This window comes from Oreochromis aureus, linkage group 12, assembly GCF_013358895.1.
Source record: "Oreochromis aureus strain Israel breed Guangdong linkage group 12, ZZ_aureus, whole genome shotgun sequence".
NCBI classification, from domain to species: domain Eukaryota; kingdom Metazoa; phylum Chordata; class Actinopteri; order Cichliformes; family Cichlidae; genus Oreochromis; species Oreochromis aureus.
In genome coordinates this window covers 3,903,615-3,924,659 of record NC_052953.1, presented here as the reverse complement: position 1 = coordinate 3,924,659, position 21,045 = coordinate 3,903,615, and the positions used below count along the sequence as shown (strand labels likewise).

General features: G+C 39.9%; 1 protein-coding gene across 1 annotated transcript in view; it reads left to right on the top strand.

The window, feature by feature from the left end:
• LOC116333366 (protein unc-13 homolog B-like) overlaps positions 1-21,045 on the top strand; it is a 191,228-nt gene that overhangs the window by 99,587 nt on the left and 70,596 nt on the right. The window contains exons 11-14 of the mRNA XM_039620820.1: positions 11,071-11,120; positions 12,048-12,123; positions 14,788-14,793; positions 20,222-20,296. Of these exons, the coding sequence (XP_039476754.1) occupies positions 11,071-11,120; positions 12,048-12,123; positions 14,788-14,793; positions 20,222-20,296 (207 nt within the window). The remainder of the gene's footprint in view (positions 1-11,070; positions 11,121-12,047; positions 12,124-14,787; positions 14,794-20,221; positions 20,297-21,045) is intronic.

The window sequence follows — 21,045 nt, the reverse complement described above, 5'->3', positions numbered from 1 at the left end:
CTAGAAATAAATAATAATAAAATCCATCAGGTGAACAAAATGTAAGAAACACATGAGGCAGGAAATAAATCCAGGAAAAACTGGGACAAACAGAGCTGCACACAAGGGAACACGAACAGACACATTAACAAAGGGCAAGGGGAAGACGGGACTACTCTTAGAGCTCACTGGGAACAAGAAATGGGAGAACCGGGATACAGGTGAAATGAGATGACAAACAGCTAAAAAGAAATAAATAAAAAGTCAGGATACAGACTCGTAGCAGACACAGAGGCAGAGGAAGAGGTCCGAACAAGAGACGAGATGGAGGGACAAAAACCGTCAAACACAGAAGGCACCTGAACACTAAATACCCTCAAAACTCAAAAGAAACTTCAGCAACAAAGAAATCAAACTAGGAACTCTTAACTCAGAAACAGCTTCAAAGAAAAACGGTTTGAATCACATGGCAGATTGAAAATTCTGACTTGGTAATTCTGTAGCAGTCAGGGGTCGTGTTTTCTAGCTGACTGTGGGAAAGGTTGTGCTGTTTGCTGGTCTCTTATGTGGATGGTTGGTTCATGGATGAAGTGCTTGTATTTTACATTAATAGAAACTGCATGCCTCTTTTGTGGTTTCCTTCATAAACCCTCCTCTTTCATTACCTCTGATTGGTTATCCCGTGTAGCTTGTAACTTGATGCCCGGTGTCATGGAAACCTGCAGTATGTTGGCTACTGAAGCCCGCTTTGATTGATAGCCTGTGTGTGATATTGGCAGAAGGGCAGGTTTTGTTTGCCTGGTTACAGAGGAGAATTTAAAATGCTGATCAATAAGTTTACAGCCTCTGAATAGGAAGCATGCTGTGGAGCTTTTACAAGGCCTTTGGACCAGCCGAGGAGAAAGCCATTACCAAAAGGCTTTGTCTAAACAGATGAGCTCAGTCAGACTCCTGGGAGAACAATCACGGGGACAATCGTTCAAGTTTATAAATTCACCATTCAACATCTGTCTGCTCAAAAGCCTAGCTGGCTATTATGTGTCGATGCAGATAAGATGAAGCGAAAAAAAGTAATCCACTTGACACTGTCATTGTCAAAGGACAGCCAATGTATTTTAGTTGTGATAATATGGAATAAATCAGTGGGTTTCTAGATTTTTAGGCTGAGGATAAGCCAAACTCAAATCCAGATCCACAAAGCACATCTGTATTCACATTTTTACAACATAGCTGATATCAGTTCTTCTTTTCTTTGGACTTCTGACAGCTTTTACAGCATCTACTCACAGACTTGAAATCATTTATGCGAGAGTGTCACCACTCCACTCGCACATCGCCTTGTCAGATACTTTCAGACAATCCAACTAACGTTCCTGCGGCCTCTGGTTTGGATCCAGGGCTCTTGAGTAGGCCAAGTTTTCATCATAAGGGAGAGTTGCTTTCCAAGTCCTTTAGTTTGCGGCACCATATTAGCATTACCAAACCTCTCCTTACAGATCATGCACCTGGGCTGAGAGCATCCCCAGTCCAAAAGACAAGTATCTTTTGCATTTTTCCCCTTGCTTGTTAATTGTGGTTTGCGCCGCATAAGTTCATTGCTGGTAATCAAGGCCTTTAATACATCGCACATATTTCCCACCATTTAGCAAGACAGGTTGCATTTTTTTCAAGGATTTTTTTAAAAAAGGGCTGATAAAAATAAAGTAAACTTTTTTGTGCTGATATATTTGCAATAAAAACACATTAGTCAGAAATGACTTTGTGTGCTAGAGATTGCTCAGATCTCCTACAAGTAGCTAAATGTAGCTTCTCTAATTATAAGACATTTTTTCTTTAGTTTGGTTCCCTGAACTCGGTGAGGTATCACTCTTGCACTCATTACTTCAGATTGTGACTCCTGTAATACTCTGTTTACTGGCGTTAGCAATAAATATCTCCCAAGTCAACACCTTTCACCTGTCTTTGCATCGCTACACTGGTGTCCAATTATTTGGAAGCCAGCAGAGATGCAATGTATGTAAAATCTTTACATTTTGATTCCAGCAGCTCTAATAGGCCTTGCCCTCACTTTTACTAATAAACCTTAGGCTGTCGCATCAGAAATGACACGTGGCCTATTTTGTTGGTAAGAAGGGTTAATAGCTTAGAATTGTTAAATCATACTTTAGTAAAGAAGCAACTATGTAACTAAATAAATCTTTGTCCAGTTAAGCTCGTGCTTACATTATGTTGACATATTTTGTTTGCAAATTCCCTTTTCTCTGTAGACATTGGCCCATTAAATACAACATGGAAACCCAGAACCCTTCATCTGCAGCTGTTACCAAACCTCTATGCTGTCCTTAAATGGCTGCGCTGACCACGGCCAGTGGACACGCTACAGTCCTAAAAGATTTAAGGAAGAAGTCCAATTCTCTTGGAAGCCAAATCACAATTTGCTCCAAACTTTGTTCCTCTTTTTTCAGTTTTTATATTACCCCAATTTTACTCCCAAATGCATCAAATCATAAACTTGAAATGCACTTGGAAGTGAAAGCAAGGTAACAAGATTCTACTCTGGAGTAGAAACACACTAGATATTGGCAAGTCTGAGATGTCATAATGCATTTACCATTATGAGGTGCTGTTTCTGCCTGTCCTGGATCATTAAAGGAAGACTAATAGGTCAGTTAGGTAAAAATAAATATTTTGGAATTTGACATCCCATTCTTCCACTTGTGCTGTGACATGAATGGATGCTGCAGGATCATTCAGCAGACAGGAACAGGTAAATCTCCAAAGTAATCCTTGTCATTTGCTGGCACTGAGGCAGACACTCAGAAAATCTCCCCCTTGGCTCAAGCGTGAGTTTCTCCTTTGGGTCGAGTCCAATGTGAAATGACACCGAGCAAAAGCAAGAGGAGCATAGCCAATAGAAAGACAGAAGTAACGATGAGCAGGAAGATGTCGCAAGGAAAATAAACTAAATTATATAAAGGATCTTTGTAATTATATCCAAATGGTAGCTTTTGATAATAAGGGCTTTGAGAATGAATGAGTCACCCCAAAGAAAGCCAAAACTTGGAGTCTTGACATGCCCAGAGCTTCCTCCCATCCTCCCTGCAGCTTACTAATCAGTAGGGCTGGATGGGGATGATGGGGCTTTCTAACCTGCCATCAGCCAGCTGCTCTCCTCCAGGCTCCAGGGGGAAAAAAGAAACAACCAGTGTGAAAACAGTGATTCTGCCATAGAAATGTCATCTTTAGAGAAACTCAGAGTGACAGGAGGTTTCAGATGTTATTTATTTACAGCATTAAATGAACAACAGTATAGTTAGGGAAGAAGAATATCTACAGACCTGCCTCCATAAGTGCTGTGGTTTTCGTCATTGAATCAGCAAAGCAGCAAAACACTCACCCACCTACTCTCGGCACAAATACTTTAGGTTATGCTGTTGTCATTGTTTCTAATTATTTGAACTGTATTATTTTCTGCCTTCTTAGTGATATAATCGTGAGTCTCAGCTGCTGTCACCAAGGAGAAGAAGCTAGTTAGAGCACATATCAGATGCTTTTTTTGGCATTTGAATTAAATTCAAATGGCAACAAAAGTTACTGTTACAGAAATTCATCCAGAAATGATCCAGGTTACAAAATGAGTTCATGAAAACAATGTATAATTGTTTAATTGGAGTTGCACAAAACATTTTCTTTGTCGTCTCCAATTCGTTGTGCAAAAAGTGTCATTTTAAGCTTGGAGAACAGGTGCCCTTTACTGAAATGTCTTATTTGGAGTTATAGCAGCTTCTTCCTCTCTCTTATTTTTTTCAAATTACAGACTGAAATATTTCCTTGTGGATTACATATCTGCCAATCCTTCAAGTCCCCGTGACACTACATGGTTTTTGTTTTTGTTTTCAAACAAAGTAAAGCTTGGCCTTAAAAAATATGATACATTACAGAAATGTTACAAAATAACAAGATGGTTCTGTCTGTGTTTTGTAAAAAGCGGATTAAGGAAACACACTGCCAGGGGAATGATTTATGTTTTGGTTGCTATGTGTTTTCCTCTATTCGCCCCCATTTTTAAAACTGAATGTGCATAGCATAGCTGTTAGAGCTTCTTCCGTATATTTAAAAGACATTAGGAATCTTTCATCTTTGTTCCATGTTTCTTTTAGTAGACCCAAGCTCAGTGACATGCAGGAATAAATGAGGAGAAACTGTTGTTCTGTTCTGATTCTTCTGGGTTTGTCTGAGCTCAGCGGTAGCAGATATTTTCTACAGCCAGGACAAATCTCAGGGTCTAGCTTTTATAATCATGCCTGAAACAGTGCTCGGTGTTTTCACATCGGTTTAATAAAATCTGTTTGCTTGAATTTTCACTCTGAAAATTGCCATACTGTATTAGTAAAGGTTGTCACTGACTTTATTCCACATTGTCATCATGTAAATAAAATGTTTACAGAGAAATAATCATCAAAACAAAGATTAATTCATGTACACGTTTAAAAAAAAGCTGTTTGTGAGTAGCTAATATTTATTGTTCTAATTATATAGTATAATGAAGTAATTAGGTAGTTCATGCAGTTTGTTATCCAGTTTGTTGGTGCTATTCTTTCACGTGTGTAAGAGTTGGTTTGACAGCCGTGTGGATTGTTGGTAGACCAAAACAGGACCTGTCAATTTGTGATGGATAGTTGTCACTGTTTTCTAAGAGGTGGAGGGATTAATTGATTAAATGTTGAAATAAAATAGCAAATTAACTGTTGGTATACCCAGCAAAAGTTCATCAATCTATATATTTATATATTTATTTATATATCTATATATTTATTTAAACCATGGCAAAAGAGACTGGTTTTTACTGGACTTTCTCATTTTGTTTGGTTTTGTTATTTTAGTGTGTTGCTCATTTGAGAATATGCCCAGCTTTCTGTAGGCTCAGCAAAGCCCAAACTAAGGATGAGTGTCAGTCAGTTGTGTCAGTTTCTAAATCAAGCTCCAGAAAACAGGGTGTCTCTGCTGCCAGAGAGACACTTTTACTGAATCTGAAATTTTCCGTGTCTGTCCTCATTTATCCTTCTCTAACGGCCTTTAATTAGGCTTTAATGCTTCCTCTGTCATTATAGGAATTTTCATACTGCCTAAAAAATAATATTTTTTTATTGGGCACTTGTGTTCATGCGCGCTTTCATCCTTGCTAGAAGTTTATTCATAAAAATTCATTGTTGGTTCTGCAATAAAAAGATATTAAGGATTATCTCTAAAACGGTCAAAAGAACATTTAGATTGCGTTAAAGCTTCTAAAATAAATCTTCATTTTTCCTGTTAGCTGGCTGACTTATAGTTTCCCCTTTTTGAAATATCAAGTAATTACCCTGTAATCCTATATAGCCTGTCTGTAACATTCATCACGTGTAAAAGCAACAACCATCATGTGCTTGGTCTGTTTTCATGAATAATGATATTTATTTTTAGATTTCAGCATTTAGGATTTGATCAATTATAAGGAAAAAAAGCACAAGCTTCCATTTTGAAAGCATTTAAACAATGTCTCATCTTTTTATATCCATGTGAGTGTGTTTATTGATGTAGTGGAACTGGGATCATATGTGATTTTTGCAGTTGACGGTTGCATTTGCTGTAATTGCGATCAGTGTGAAGTGCTCCCTGTAGGACAGTCAATGAATTTCATTAAGTCTGTAGTTTGAGGGTGATAGGCCAAAATCTTTATACAAAACCAAAGAGTCCCAATGCTGTTCAGTCCTCTTCTGTTCAATATTTTCTCACCAACAACTGAAAAAATATTTGTATATATAAGATTTAACATGTAGAAATCTCAGAGGCTGAACAAATTTGTCCATTATTTTGAAACGTACCTTCTGAGTTACCTGAATATTGAACAGAAAACTGTGTTAATTTTACAACGTATGTCTGCCTGCTGGTAAATGTGCGTCTTTGGAAGACACAAGCTGTGTTTTGACATTCTCCTTTAGTCGTCAGTCACTGAATAATGTCAAGTTGTAGTGAATGCAGTGGATTAGGAAAGATCAGTTATCATACATTGCATTGCAACAACATGATCTGTCTGTTCAAGGAGCTTTGCAATTTTAAATAGTAACCATTTCGTTATTATATTTGGTGCAAGTGCTTGAAGCTGGAAGGATTTTAAATGAGCTGGAACTTACATCACTACAACATAATCTTTCCTAATTGAAGTTCATGCCATTCTCGTTTTTCAGATAATGTTGTAATTTAACATTTACGAAATAAATAATCAAATTAATCGTATTAATTTGTACATATAAATGTTTGATAAATAGCAAATTTAATTAGTTTTTGATGCTCAGAGCTGGAGATTTGTGTTTCAGATTGATCTGACCCGGTCAGGCTGTTCTGACATAACAATTTTTTTCTGAAGGGTTGATTTAACCTCATCGTTCCAGTACAGCGAGGACATGTTTTAAGGCTCGTGGAGAGCAAGGAGAGGAAATGTGTTGGGAACAGAGCATTGCTTTTTTTGTGCGTGAATTAGTGTGCATGCTCCTTTTTAAAGAGTACAGGTTGATTAACTTGTGACATCTTTGCTTATCTAATGATGACAGAGTATTTTTAATTTTTACAAATTTTATTTTTTGTCTTCCCATTTTAGTCATGGGCCACTGACTTTGAGTGGCTGGGCTGGATAAGCTTCCGACAGGCGTTATTAATGAACTATGATACTTCATGTATGTACATCTCCCACTGACAATGTGGGGAACTAGATAAGGACAGACTGCTCTCTTTAGAATATGTTCTCCAAGAATCGTTTCAATGGACAACATGGAGCAGGTGTTTCCCCTAAAGGAGGTGCAAAGTCAAAAGTTCACCCACCTAAGAAGAGGGCTCCAAACCCCAGGGTAGCACTAGTTATTCGTGGAAAAATACATCGTTTATTGCAAGGATCTGCAGACCACCATGTCCCAGATTCCCACCTCTATTATGCCGGTATTGAGGAAGACGAGGCGAGAGAAACACATGAGAGCAGAAAGGAGCGCAGGAGCATATACCCAAAGGTTAGCCCAAGGGCTGAAGCATATTCCCCCACAGTTTCAAACACTAAAACGCATGGTGTAGCATCTGGGCCACCATGTGTAGGAGAGGTGGAACTGAACAGAGAGGGGTGTATAAGAATACCCTGCACTTTGCAGCATAAAAGCTGTAGATCACCAGCAAATATTAAACGAATCTCCTTTGAAGAAGGACTTCGGGATGCTCCGGAGCAATTACGGCCACCCCTACACTATGCTCCAGTCGGTCCAGATGTGAATGGCAAGAAGTTTGTATCAACAGCAGGAAGGAATTTTCCCTCACCCCGTATTCGGCCAAAGAGACCCTATTCTACTGGTGACTGTGTTGACTACAATTTTAACAGACCTCTCCCTGGTACTCTGCTAGAAGAGGATGAAGATAAAGAGGAGGAGTCAAGTGCCATCATCGAGCACATTCTAAAAGAGCTGAGGGGGATCAACAAGATCCAGGAGGAAATCTCCGACCTCAGGGATTACCTGACCTCAGTTCGAGGGTCAGTTGAGGAAGTATCGTCGTGTGTAGATGCTGTTCTGTTGGAGATTGAGGGCATTCGTTCTAGCAACAAGCCTGGAGCCCATGCAGGCACTTGGTCAGGGGTAGGGTGCAAAGATGGCCCATCCTGCCGCAGGAGGCCTGCAAGTGCTTATGGCAGTTTAGGTAGTGCAGTGCCAAAGTCAGAGTCAAATTGTTTCCCTCAAGTATGCAATGAGCACCATAGCATACATAGAGAATTACTGCTATCCCAGCCAGAAGACTCAACAGTTTCCCCAATCGCTGAATCAGTGGATCATCGGGATCTAGAGGAACCAGAGGATACCTCTGAGCATAGCTCTGATATCCCAGTAGGCGCTATAGCAAGAAAACTCAGCTTTGGCTACCTTGACAGGCAGGATGGTCAAGACTGCCTAAGCACCAGCTCTTTGTCTTCTGGTCATAGTTCCAAATCTGAATCAGACATAGAAAGACCATCATCTAGTCATGGAAGAAAGCAAGAGAGAACTCGTGATGGGGAGGAACATTGGACTAATGCTGTACCAACACACAGTGGACCTATGGAATCCGTGTGGCATAGGGAAACAGCTTACATAAGGGAGCATGAAGGTGTGAGCCCTCTTTGCTGTGAAGGAGCTGGAAGCTGGGAGCAATACAGTGGTGCGACAGGATATGGTACATCTGGACAGTGTTCTAATGCAAGCTCAGAACATCTCTCTATACACTCTGGAAAGCATTACAACTCACCCGCCAGCAGTTCTAGCAGAGAGGAATGGCAGCCGCGAAGGAGGTGGCCTCAGAACCAGTCTGGGATTCATGGATCGGCAGATCCCAATGGTGAAAACTCCACTGTAGCATATGAATGTGCTGCTGATTTGTCCTACCCTCAAAGTTCTGGTTACCATTCAGTCGATGGGCATGATGCTGAAGCAGAGGAATCAGACTTTAGGCATTCAGCTGATCTGAGCTTTACAACAGCTTGTCAAGTTGAAACGTATTTAGCATATGACGAGTCTACAGCAATGACTTGGACTGAGGCATCCTGCGCGACTGACGCCAGTAACCAAAGCTTAGGAAATCAATTCTCTCACCCTGGCAATGCAGATCCCCAAGCTGGGGGTTTTAATGTCAAACGCATAGGTAGAGCAGTACTTGATTTTAGCTCTGCCTTGCGGGGTGCGTTGCGCAAACTTGAAGCACCTGGAGCTGTGAATCCTGAAGAAGAAACAGACTTTGAAATATCAATGCCTTCTGATCTGCCTACAACTCAGTTGCCTTCAAAACCTTTTTGCTATGAGACACAATTGGTTCAAACATCTGATATAACCCAAAAAGGTGATGTGGTTGGTGGGGATGATATTGCTTTTAGGGAAAGCATAACCAGCACTGTAGATACATTAGATACTTTCTATGTGGAGCCTATGCTTAAAGAAGCCATCAACAGCCTTACATTGGAGTCTACAGAAACTTACCAACACCCTTTTTCTGACATTGTCCCACCGTGTCCTGAGGAACTCCCAGTCTGCCCTGACGTGATTTGCAATAGTGCTGCAAAACTGCCTCAACCTGATGGCCTTACAGAAGAACATGCAGAAACTCTTGCAGATGTGAGCATTAAAGAAGCTCAGCTTTCGCAGTGTACCACTGCAGATTCATTGTCGGCCTCTGTTTTTGCTGACGAACCTGCAGCCGTGGAAGAGCAAGGGCAAACTGATGTCCCACTACCACAACAAACTAGCATGGACACCGCTATAGCTTCAGAGGACAACCCAGAAGGAGAGCCATCCACAGAGATCAGCCAGATGGATGAGCGCAGGCTAAAGTGTCTGAGGAGCTTTCAGCAGATTCTTCGTGAGAAGAGAGAGACCAGGCGCAGCCTTGCCAGTGTGACTATGTCCACCTTCTCTCAAGAGTTTGAGCAAGGTAGTCATTACATGACATTTAATGTTGGGCTCATCTGTTGTTTTATTGTATGCATTTTATTTGGTTGTACACCTTTTTCAGTATCAGCCGGAGAATATTGGATTTATTAAACTGTATTCCACTCTGAGATGTGTTGTGTTAACAAAGAATTTAGCAAAAATATAGAATTTAATTGATCAAACTGATTCAGTTAATCACAATTTAACTCTTTGAGTCAGGACTGGATAAGAATATCTGATTAATGCGCATTTTAATTTGTTTTGTTTTTTCCTTTTTTGTGATTAGAGTAGATGAACCACTGAAATGTTTCAAATGAAGAGAGATATGATGCACACTTCATCTTCTCAGTAAAGGAGAATGGGTATTTTAATTTATTCAGATGTCTATAAATGGTAACTGAGTCATCATTTAACTTTTTTGTGAACACAAGTGTTTCTAGAAGAACAAACAGGAAAACTTTTCCTTCCCACCTTCCTGTCATCAAAGCCTCTTCCCGTTACTGAAACTCTTTGATCTGTCCTGGTTGCAGTGCATCGTTTTCATTGATGAAAGCTTAACCACCGGTGTCCTCTTTAAATACCCTCACCCAGAGGTTATGAATAAGCCCCCGTACCAAAAGGTTCCTTTGAGTATTTACCATACCAAATGTTTTATGCTGGCACTACACTTTTCTTCTCCCTTGAGAGTAATGTATCACCTGCCACTCAAGAGTCCCTTACTCCTCTAAGGCAGTGGCCATTTGCTGAATTAGAAAACATTAATTATCTCCTTGGAAAGCTAGCCTCACATTAAAGAGGAAGGAGAAGCGGAATATTAGGAGTCATTTTCATGATAAATTATACATGTTAATGAAACATTTATGACCTCAGACCTCATCTATCTGATAGCTCAGCAACTGTGCTGCTTTTAGCATTACTCAGGAATTAACAACAAAATGAATAATCCAGGGTGTGGCGTGTTATTTCACAAACTAGTCTGTGACTGTTTTCCGTTTGTTTTTCTTTTTTCTTCTGTGCTGTGTTACAGATGGAAGTCAAGATGGAGATCAGGTTACTTATTTCGTGGTTTCTCCCCCATTAAAATTATAAACAGTATTTTTAAAGAAACTGTTCTTTCTATAATTTTATTTCTGTTGTATTTATACATTTTCATCATGCTTGTGTCTATATTTAATTTTCCTTTTGCGTTTATATCACTTAGATGTTCAGTTATGTGTATGTAGTTATGTATATGCAATAATGCCCACACCGATTAGGATTAGGGTGAAACATGTTAGTCACTGTGGTATTTCCTTTAATACCTGTTAGAAGAAAAAACAAAAACAGGGCAAATATTTGGTTTGTGTTTTCTGGGAGCACATGTTATTTGTGTTTACTTTACAAGGTGAAACCACATTAATGAGGCTCATATATGCATGACGACAATTCAATTGATCGCAGAGTCCTGTTTGGCATGCGGTACTGAAACTCAACCAACACATTTGAGTCCCTGTGCTTCTGTCTTGTTATTTCCTTTTCACTTTCTTCTATATCTCATGCTTGTGCATGTGCATGCACCACTGTTATGAATCCAGTAAAGCCAGACCCAGTAGCTGAACGCGTGACCTGTGACATTCTTTTTCAGAGCCGAGATCAAGATGGTGACCTCAGCAAGCACCCGTGGGCCAAGCCAGGGTCAGTAAAGGTCTTCTGATGTGTGTGTGTGTGTGTGTGTGTGTGTGTGTGTGTGTGTGTGTGTGTGTGTGTGTGTGTGTGTGTGTGTGTGTGTGTGTGTGTGTGTGTGTGTGTGTGTGTGTGTGTGTGTGTGTGTGTGTGTGTGTGTGTGTGTGTGTGTGTGTGTGTGTGTGTGTGTGTGTGTGTGTGTGTGTTCGTTCAACTGAGTTAGTATCATACAGTCGACCCTAGAAATTTGCAGGTGTCACGTTCCTAGAGCACCTGTGAATAGTAAAAAACTGAATTTTGGGTGTGGTCATAACATGCATATAAATCCCTGTTATTATAGTTTAAACCCTAAGTTTGGGCGCCATCTTAGAGCTTTAACAAGACTGTTATGATGCGAGAATGCTGGATTGCATCTGCATCTGGAGATGCAATAAGCAGAGATATAGACCGCTCTCAGATTGGCTACTTACAAATCTCCCGCGTCTGAGCACAGGGTTATTTTGCCATCACAAGCTACAAATTCCCCCACAATGTGAGGATAGGTTAATTGGATAATCTAAATTGCCACTAGGGTGTGATTGTGAGTGTGAATGGTTGTCTGTCTCTGTGTGTTAGCCCTGCGACAGAATGGCGGCCTGTCCAGGGTGTACCCCGCCTCTCGCCCTATGACAGCTGGGATAGGCTCCAGCGCCCCCTGCGACCCTGAAAAGGATAAGCGGAAGCAAATGGATGGATGGATGGAAGCTACAAATTCCTCTAAAATAATTGCGGAGGATATTTGTGGTTTTTGTGGGTGAAATTTCGTGAAATTTAGTTGGGCGCTAAGGAAAAATCTGCAAACAACTAAGGCTCTGAATCGCAGCTTCGCGGTGCTGTACTCTGGATTTTCCTTATTTAAAAACTGATCAATACATTTCCACATTCGATTGTTGTGTACAGGGGGAACACACCGTTTGGCATTGACAGCATGCCAGATCTCCGCAAGAGAAGGCCCATTCCCCTCGTTAGTGAGCTGGTAAGCAAACACTCAATCATTTTCCTTGTGACATTTTAATTTTGACCCTTCGTGACCCTAAACTTGATCAGCTAATTGAAAATAAAGACAGTCACCTTTATATTTGTAAACTGACTTGTATTTGAATATGCAGATGTACCAGTTTGAAAATGTCAGTCAATAGTGACTGAGCGAGCTGAACAACCTCCCACATGAGAGCAATAAAACAGGTTTATCATTTAACTACAATGATGGAGTCATGTGGCACTGCTGTGAATGATAAACAACTCGCTTAATTAAGTTTTCCCAGCTAACATTAATTTCATATTTGATTATATCTAAAATTATTTTGCATTTCTAATTATTGACAAAGGTCTAGCTATATAACTATATTCTCAAACGTATTCACTGACCCATCCAAATCATTGAATTCAGGTGATGCAATCACTTCCACGGCCACAGGTGTATAAGATAAAGCAGCTGGACATGCACACTGCTTCTCCAAATATCTTGAAAGAGTGAGTCGCTCCCAGGAACTCAGGGAATTCCAGCAGTTTAGTTGTGAAATTTCCAATCTGTTAAATATTCCACAGTCAACTGTTATTATACTGGTATTATAACAAAGTGAAAGTGACTGGGATCACAGCAACTCATTGTGCCGAGTGTAAAGTTTGGTGGAGAGGGGATTATGGCGTGGGGCTGTTTTCCACCCTTTAGTTCCAGTGAAAGGAACTCTTAATGTTTCAACATACTGAGACATTTTGGACAATTTCATGCTCTCAACATATTGGGAACAGTTTGGGGATGGACCCTTCCTGTTCCAACATGACTGTGCACCAGTGCACAAAGCGAGGTCCATAAAGACATGGATGAGAGAGTTTGGTGTGGAAGAACTTGACTGGTCTGCATGGAGTCCTGACCTAAGCCCAGTAGAGCACCTTTGACTGCAAGCCAGGCCTTCTAATCCAACATCAGTGTCTGACCTGGCAAATGTGCTTCTGGAAGATTGGCCTAAAATTCCCATAAACACTCCTAAACCTTGTGAGACGCCTTCCCAGGAGAGTTGAAACTGTTGAAGCAAAGGGTGGGTCGACATATCAATTAAGTCTATGAATTAAGAATGGGAGGTTTTATTATTGGTAGATATTATTGGTTAGTTTGCAGTATTTTTACCGTATAGAATAGAATAGAATAGAATTCAACTTTATTGTCATTGCACATGTCACAGGTACAGGGCAACGAAATGCAGTTTGCATCCATCCAGAAAGTGCTTTAGCCATGATATAGATATATTACAATATATATTAGCAATAATATAGATATGTAAGTATATTACAGAAATGGGTCTATTATGGTATGTTATAATGTACACGGTATGAAGTATGTTATGAATATTCTATAATTATAAGTATGTACAGGCTGTAGTGAGTACAGGCTATGAACAGGATATAAATATGAAAAAAACTATACAGAATATGAAATAAAAAACTATACAGAAATATGAGGTATACAGTTATACAGAAATGTGAACTATGCAAGTTATAAACAGTTGTAGGATTAAAAATTATTGCATGTACAGAATGATTATTTACACAGAATGCACCAAAACAGCAGTTTTAAATAAATGAATATCTGCAGCTTCCATTCCTGATCACTCAGTTGAAACGTTTGGGTTGAAGAAACTGCTTATAGATATCTGAAATAAAGCTAAGGCAGAATAGATCATAGGGGACTTAGTATGTTCATTTCCTGTTTAAGCTCCTCCCCTTTTAAGCTAACTTTCTTCTTATTGGCTGCTACCATAAACTGAAGGTTTGAGCAGCAGAGGATCAGCAAAGGAAAGGTGGGGCTTCTGTGCTCACAGCCAAAAGTGCGTCTCAAAGTTCGTGTAAGGTTGCGTAAAAAAAAAAAAAAAGCTGAAACTGTTCACTGAAGTCTGAAGGTTCAGCTTTTGGTTCACAGGGTTTACTAACCTGTACAGTACCAATATATACAAGTCAGAAAATAAATAAAAGCATAATAGTCCCCCTTTCAGATTCATGAGCTTCAATGCTGAGCTCTGGTAGAGTACACACTGTTGGACTAACGATGGTCACCAAAGCAACCGTAGCTCTCTCATTTGCTTGTGTTTTTTTCATGTACCCATTGCACAAATGTGTATTTCCATGTTGCTGTTTTGTCTAGTGCTTAGTTTTTCTTTCTCTTTGTAACTGTGGTGCACGAGATGTTTTGCCATAACTTTACTTATAGATTTCAGCTGTATTTTCTCTGTATTTATTATTGTGCTATCTACTGTACAATATAAAGCGCCTTGAGGCGACTTTTGTTGTGATTTGGCGCTATATAAATAAAATTGAATTGAATTGAATAATGACCGATTAAAGGCCTTCAGTTTCTAAAGTGGCAATTAAAAAAAACTGATGCAGGAGTTGTACATACTACAATCACCTGATTTGATTCTTAAAGACTGATAATTTGCAGGTTAGATGCAGGATATATGCTTGAAATAGCACTCGTACAGCAGCGCCCGCTGGGTAGTAATTTGTTTGCAAGCAGTGAATTGTTGGTTTCAGGGTAAAAGCTGCTGGTCTTCTCAGAGGGGAACCTGTTTGTTTTGTCTCTAACCTTTTCTTTCTTCTTGTTTTCTTTCTTTGCACATGTCTCCCTGCCTTTGTCGGCCCTCAGGCTATGGTGAGTAAAAGACCAGAGATTTCAGCTGCTGTACTTTATTATTTGTTTGAGGCGCTTTGTTTCAAACTCTGCTTTGTAGCGAAGCATTTTGATCTGCTCAGTGCGAGTTTTTCTTTTGTGGGTTTTCATACATTCAGTGTGAGCATGCACACACATGCAGCACATACAAGTCAAATATAAATCAGTTTATTTCAAAATAAGCTGACAAAACTTTGTGTGAATATTTTCAGATTTGCCTTTTTTTGAGGGGGATTTGTGTTTTCGATTAAATTGTTATGCACGATGTTAACCGCTCCATTTTTTTTACATAACACATCCACTACTCTACAACAACGCTAATAAATGTTAAGGTAAGTAGTGGCTTTCTCCCTTCAGTCTTCAGCTGAGGACCTTGGAGAGGCTCAGACGTAGATCCATTGGCTGCAGCTGTGAACATTCAGTCCCTGAGACTAGTCTGATTAAAGAAACTCGTCTCCTTTGATTTAAAGTGATGCTCCAGGGTGACGGTCACTCTTTCAATGGCAGATGTGACAGATCAGGTTTGAAGGGATATAAAGATTCTTGAACAAGCTCATCTAACTTCATCAAGCTTTGTCAATTCATAAATCATAAAGAGTAAGTGACCCAGACAGGAAATGATGTCCGCAGATGAACAAGAAACTTTTCAGATGGAACTAAAGTAGTTTGAAGATAAAACTGCAGACAATCGGAAAGAAGAGTAAAAATATGATAACAGTCTCAACAGACAGTGGTTTGTGATGTTACCTGTAAAGATTAAAAGTTTCAGATAAATAGAAATAAGATAATTACAAAATTGTTGCTATTTTTACAATGCAAATCACATTCATGGCAGAGAGCTTTTTAGGAGCAACATGGCGTCCAACCAAAGAGCAATGCAGCCAAACCAGGAAACGTGCACACATAGATACAGATACAAGCGAATCATGTTTTGTGCTTTTGTTTTGTGGGATACATATTTATTGACTAAATGTAGTGAACTTCTGGTTCTGGCTGATTATGTTGATTGTGATGTTATGTGGGCTGAGCTGCAAATTCACTGCAGCGTGCTGTATTTCCGGTTTTACTTTGATAGTCTCGTGTGCTTCGTTAGCGTGTCTAGTTTTGCTTCTCTTGTCTCATCCTGCCTAATTAGTTCCAGCTGTGTTTCCCTCCTGTCTCCCGTTCCCTGAGTTCTCCGATGTGTATTTTAGTCCTCAGTCTTCTCCTGGTCGTTGTGGCGTCGTTAACCTACACTCCCTCCGTGCTGTGTTTGCTCCCTTCGTGTTCCGAGAATTCCCTAGCTCATGTTTCCCAGTTCAGTCTCCAGTGTACAGTTTAGTTTCTAGTTTTTGTGTTTGACATTATAGTTAGCTTTTAAGTTCATTTTTATGTAGCGTTTTTCGCAGCAATAAAGCTACGGCCTAAGTTTAACTTTCCGTTTCCGAGTCCTGCAATTGGGTCCTTCGTCCTGCCTGCCGCACAGCACTCGCCATGACAAATATAACTTTAGAAAGTCATAAAACCTTTAAAGTGTTTTGTTTTTTTCATAACATTTGACAGCCAGTCCTGTTTTTTATACCCTGGTGTTATTGAAATTAAAGTTATGGATCTCTCTCCATTTAGATTAGGGTTTGGTTTGCTTAGGACAGGGGTGGGCAACTCCAGGCCTCGAGGGCCGGTGTCCTGCAGGTTTTAGATCTCACCCTGGGTCTAACACACCTGAATCAAATGAATAGTTCATTACCACCTCTGGAGAACTTGGGGCGTTTATCAATATGCGTACTTGTGCGCACTTGCGTTCTCGTGTACTCGTGATACGTCATCAGTCGGAGACCAAGTACTGTTCCAATTCGAAGTACGCATCACGCCGAGAACGCGAAAAAGTCCCGGATGTGTTCTCGATCCGCCCATTTTATCGAGCATGCATCGGTGTAGACTTGGGACAGCTATATATCCCAGAATGCATTTCGTCCAAAACTCAACAGCGGACTCCCGGCACATCGTCGTCCCCCCCCACTCGCGGACTTCTCACTACTCAGGTTAAAGAAACCCCAGCAGCTGTCTATAGTATTGAGTGTCCACTAGAATAGAAATAAAAGCGTTCTAACATCTCACCTGCTTGTTTTTATTAAGGTATGTACACGTATGTACATGTACACTATTTTTATTAATAGAGGTTTCACTACTGAGGTTAAAAATGATATATAAGTCACTTAGATCACTTCTAAATGTTAATGTTTGGTTTATTTCAGTGTTTTATTTGTTCCTGAGTAAACCGGTTTGGCTGTGATTACAGTTAAGCTTCATCAAATGTTACTCACAGTCAAATTAAGAGGGGACGGCAGTAAAAACTCCGGACCTGTGACATCATCACGTACGCTGGTGTTCCGACTGTACAAATCACGAGTCCGTGCTCGCGTTCTCGGCGGGTACGTACTCCCGTGCGTTCTCGGCGAGTACGTACTCACCGAGCACGCGAGTACGTACTCGCGTACTTGGGCATTGATAAACGGCCTTGAAGACATGTTGATGAGGTAATTTAGCCATTTAAATCAGCTGTGTTGCATCAAGGACATATTTAAAACCTGCAGGACACCGGCCCTCGAGGCCTGGAGTTGCCCACCCCTGGCTTAGAACAAAATAATTGCATGCATCCTGTTGCTGGGACATCCTTCTACAAAAGATATGAAGATATAAATTCTAGATACTCTTTTAACCTTCCCTGCTCACAGACAGTAGCTTCCATTCAGCATCGACTGACCTCTTTTTGGCACATTAAAGCTATTTCACCTTGGTCTGTCTACCTGTCCAGGAGTATCGTATCCACTTCTATGAGCTTAGCTGTCAGAATGGATTAGGAGAGGCTCAGCATTTAGAAAGAAAAAAGAAATTTTCCAGTGAGTCATGACTGGAGAGGGTTTAATTCTTTAAGTATGCTTGGTAATACATTTCAGGCTGATGCACTTCAGCCAGAGAGGCTTATGTCAGAGAACTGACCATTACAGCAAATTATTGAACAGTTAGGTCTAATAGGAAAGACGACGGTGTTTTAAGAGGGCTCGCAATGACTATTCAGAGAATTCGATAACCTCACTTCACTGATAAGTACACACGAACACAACAAACTAGTTGAATCGACAGCGCTAAAAATAACAGGAGGTTGTGGCGCTGGCATGTGATTAATCATCAGAACAACTGTGACTAAGCAAAAGCTCTTATATCTATCTCACATGCACTATTATAAACTGATCATACTGATGGTTCTCGTGGTTTCAGTGAATGTGACACTTATGTGAAACAGCTTATTCCACTAATATGAGCACAAATTCAGGGCTCAGTGTCATCCAATGCCAGGCTAATATTAAAGCTACGATATGTAATTACCTTTGTTAGGTTAGGCAGAACCAGTGAAAGTTTGGTTCATTGATATAGATGTTTAAGACCTCGAATGTGTTTATATACAATCTACACTTTTCCTTTTTCACCTCCAAAACCCTCACTTCATATAATGGGCCATTTTTGACATTGTAAATGAATTAATTAATTTTAGCCCTTGATTTCACAAAAAGAGGGTAATAAGTATCTCTCGGTATCTGTGATCTGATTTGCCTCTCACTAATTTCCAATGAAGGAAACTAAACTAAATACAGGCAACTAACAATCAGAAAACTATGATTGCACTCAATCAAAATACTGCTTCTTCAAGTGAAGAGATTTGAAATGACTCATTCTGCAAATAAATGACTTTGATCAGTTTAATATGATGATAACTGACAGCAAGCTGCTGTGAGAGGAGTCACTCACTGTAGGATTAAGAAATCTGTGCATGTGTTTGAAGAATATTCTCAGGTGCGTCACACAAATGAGAAATGGAAACACATTTCAGCCTTAGTGGTTTCTAACCCGTCTTCTCTTTATTTACTTCCTTTTTGGTGAATAACTCTCTTATAGTTTCACATTAAATCTAAAGCAACTATAAAGCAGATAATTAACTTAGCTCAGCACGAAGACTGAAAGCAAGGGGAACAACTTCAATAAACTGGAGTGTTGAAATTCTGAGCGTAAAAATGATGCAGAGAGGGGCGGAGCACAAAGCAAGTTCAACATAACCAGGCTTCCTTTGTGTTAGCAGACTCATCAAAATCCAATAATGATATTAGCTTCTTTTTCTTGCACCAAGCTTTCAGCTTAAGGCTCTGCGTGTGCTCGTTTGACACATGATTTAAATAATCGAGTGCCGCCTACTCCAGCCAAGAAGAACAGGTCATAGAGAGATGTGAAGGATAACGATAACATTTTCAACTGAGACACGAGAAAAGTGCCACAGAAAAGTTAATATGTATGATGTTTCTCTCAGAGCATCTTTAGTGCTCCTGTTTATTTCTTACAGCTGCACAACAGAGGCCTAAAATCTAAACTTGATCTTATTTTTTTTTTAAGTTTTTGCCCAATTTGCTGAGATTTCAGCAGCGTAAAACCAACTTAAGACAAACTGCAAAGCTCTGTTCTGATGTGTGTGTTTTTTTTAACCAAAACTTATCAAAAGGTCAGATTAGTGAAGATGAGCAACTTGTGGTGACCAAGAAATTTATAAAAGGGTAAAAAAGCAGGGTAATCCAATAGTAATGAACACAAATACACTGAATAAATAGGTATAGTTGTATCATTTCAGGGTTCATATTAAGATCTTGCAGTGTCGACAATTATCTAACAATGTTTCGCAGATTCGCTGTATTGTGAAGGAGTGTCACGATCACTGTGTGTTGATGATACTGGCAGAGCAACAGCACACATGATCCTATCTGCATTTATTATTTTTGTATCTTTTTTGTACACTTAATGGTTTTAAAGTCTTTCAACACCTCCATAAACACTTAATCATAAAATGTAAATCTGTGGGCAGTTACTCCATGCCCCCCTGAATTAACCTAACCTATGACTTAACAGCCTCATATATGACATATATGATATGAAAATATCATTCATAGTGAATATTATCAGCTCATCTGCTCATCTCAGCAGGTAAAACATAACCACCTTTGTGCCACTGAAAACTCTGCCTTTAGCCTCGACAAACCTGCCGAGCAAATTTGAAAGATTCCTGCTAATTGTACATTACAAAGAGCCTCACAACTGTAGCAGTGCCAGCACGCGTGAGGGTTTGTCCTCAAGGAGACAATACATGAGAGTAGTGTGTTTCAGAAAGTGTGCCTCAAAGACAAAAGGAGAACAAAAGTGTGTGTTGTTCTTGTGATGCTGAGCTTTCACTGCTTTCAAAGAAAAGCCCAACATCACACAAACTATTGATTTCCTGAATTTTAAAGCTGAAAGTTTTCTTTGTCTTTTTCTTTTCTTTTAACTGTGTTTGTTTGCATGTTTCTCCGTGGCTGTGAATTCCTGATTTCTCTGTTTTCTCTCTCATTTCTAGTCTATGCTACAGTCCAGGAAAGCTGGACTCGCCCACACACTGGCCACACGGACCTCCCTGAAAGACGAAGAGCTTGTGAGTGGCCAAGTGCATATGCCATACAGATACACACACACACACACACACACACACACACACACACACACACACACACACACACACACACAAACAATAAAGGTGTGAGTTACCTACAGGGAGACTTGTCACCTCGATGCCAGCTAATGGGGACTCACGCAGACCTCAACTTATTTTTACAAACAGTCACACACACTTTTTCGCACTTTTTTTTCTCCGTTTTCCTGCCGTCATTATCCTGCAGCCATATTGTTAATCTGTTTGTTGGAGATCCAATATACTGTAGGCTCTGGATTTTGCTGAGTCAACTTCAGACAGCTTCATGTTTTAATGGAGGCAGGGCAGACTTCATGTTTGTTTATTATAGTTCATTTTGCGATTCCTTTCCATGCCTCGCTGTGCCAAGTCATGATGGTGATTACATTATATATCAGAAGAAGCATTAATAATTAAAGTGCAAAAGTAGGTCACTGGATTTGGCAGAAAATGATACAGCAGAGGACAGGAGGAGTTTCAAAGGTTGGAATTTTCTTTTCAGAGTAAAATTACACATGAAAAATTAAGAGCCTCTTATTTGGATGAAACGCAGTTTACTAGAAGACTTGTGCAAAAGCATGTGCAGCTCATGTGCAATGCTAAAAATAGACCATGCAATAAATACCGGCTCACCTCACCTTATAACTGAGTGACTTTAGTTTTAAGGCCATAGGTTGTATTGGTGGACTGAACCATATTGATGGTCTCTCACC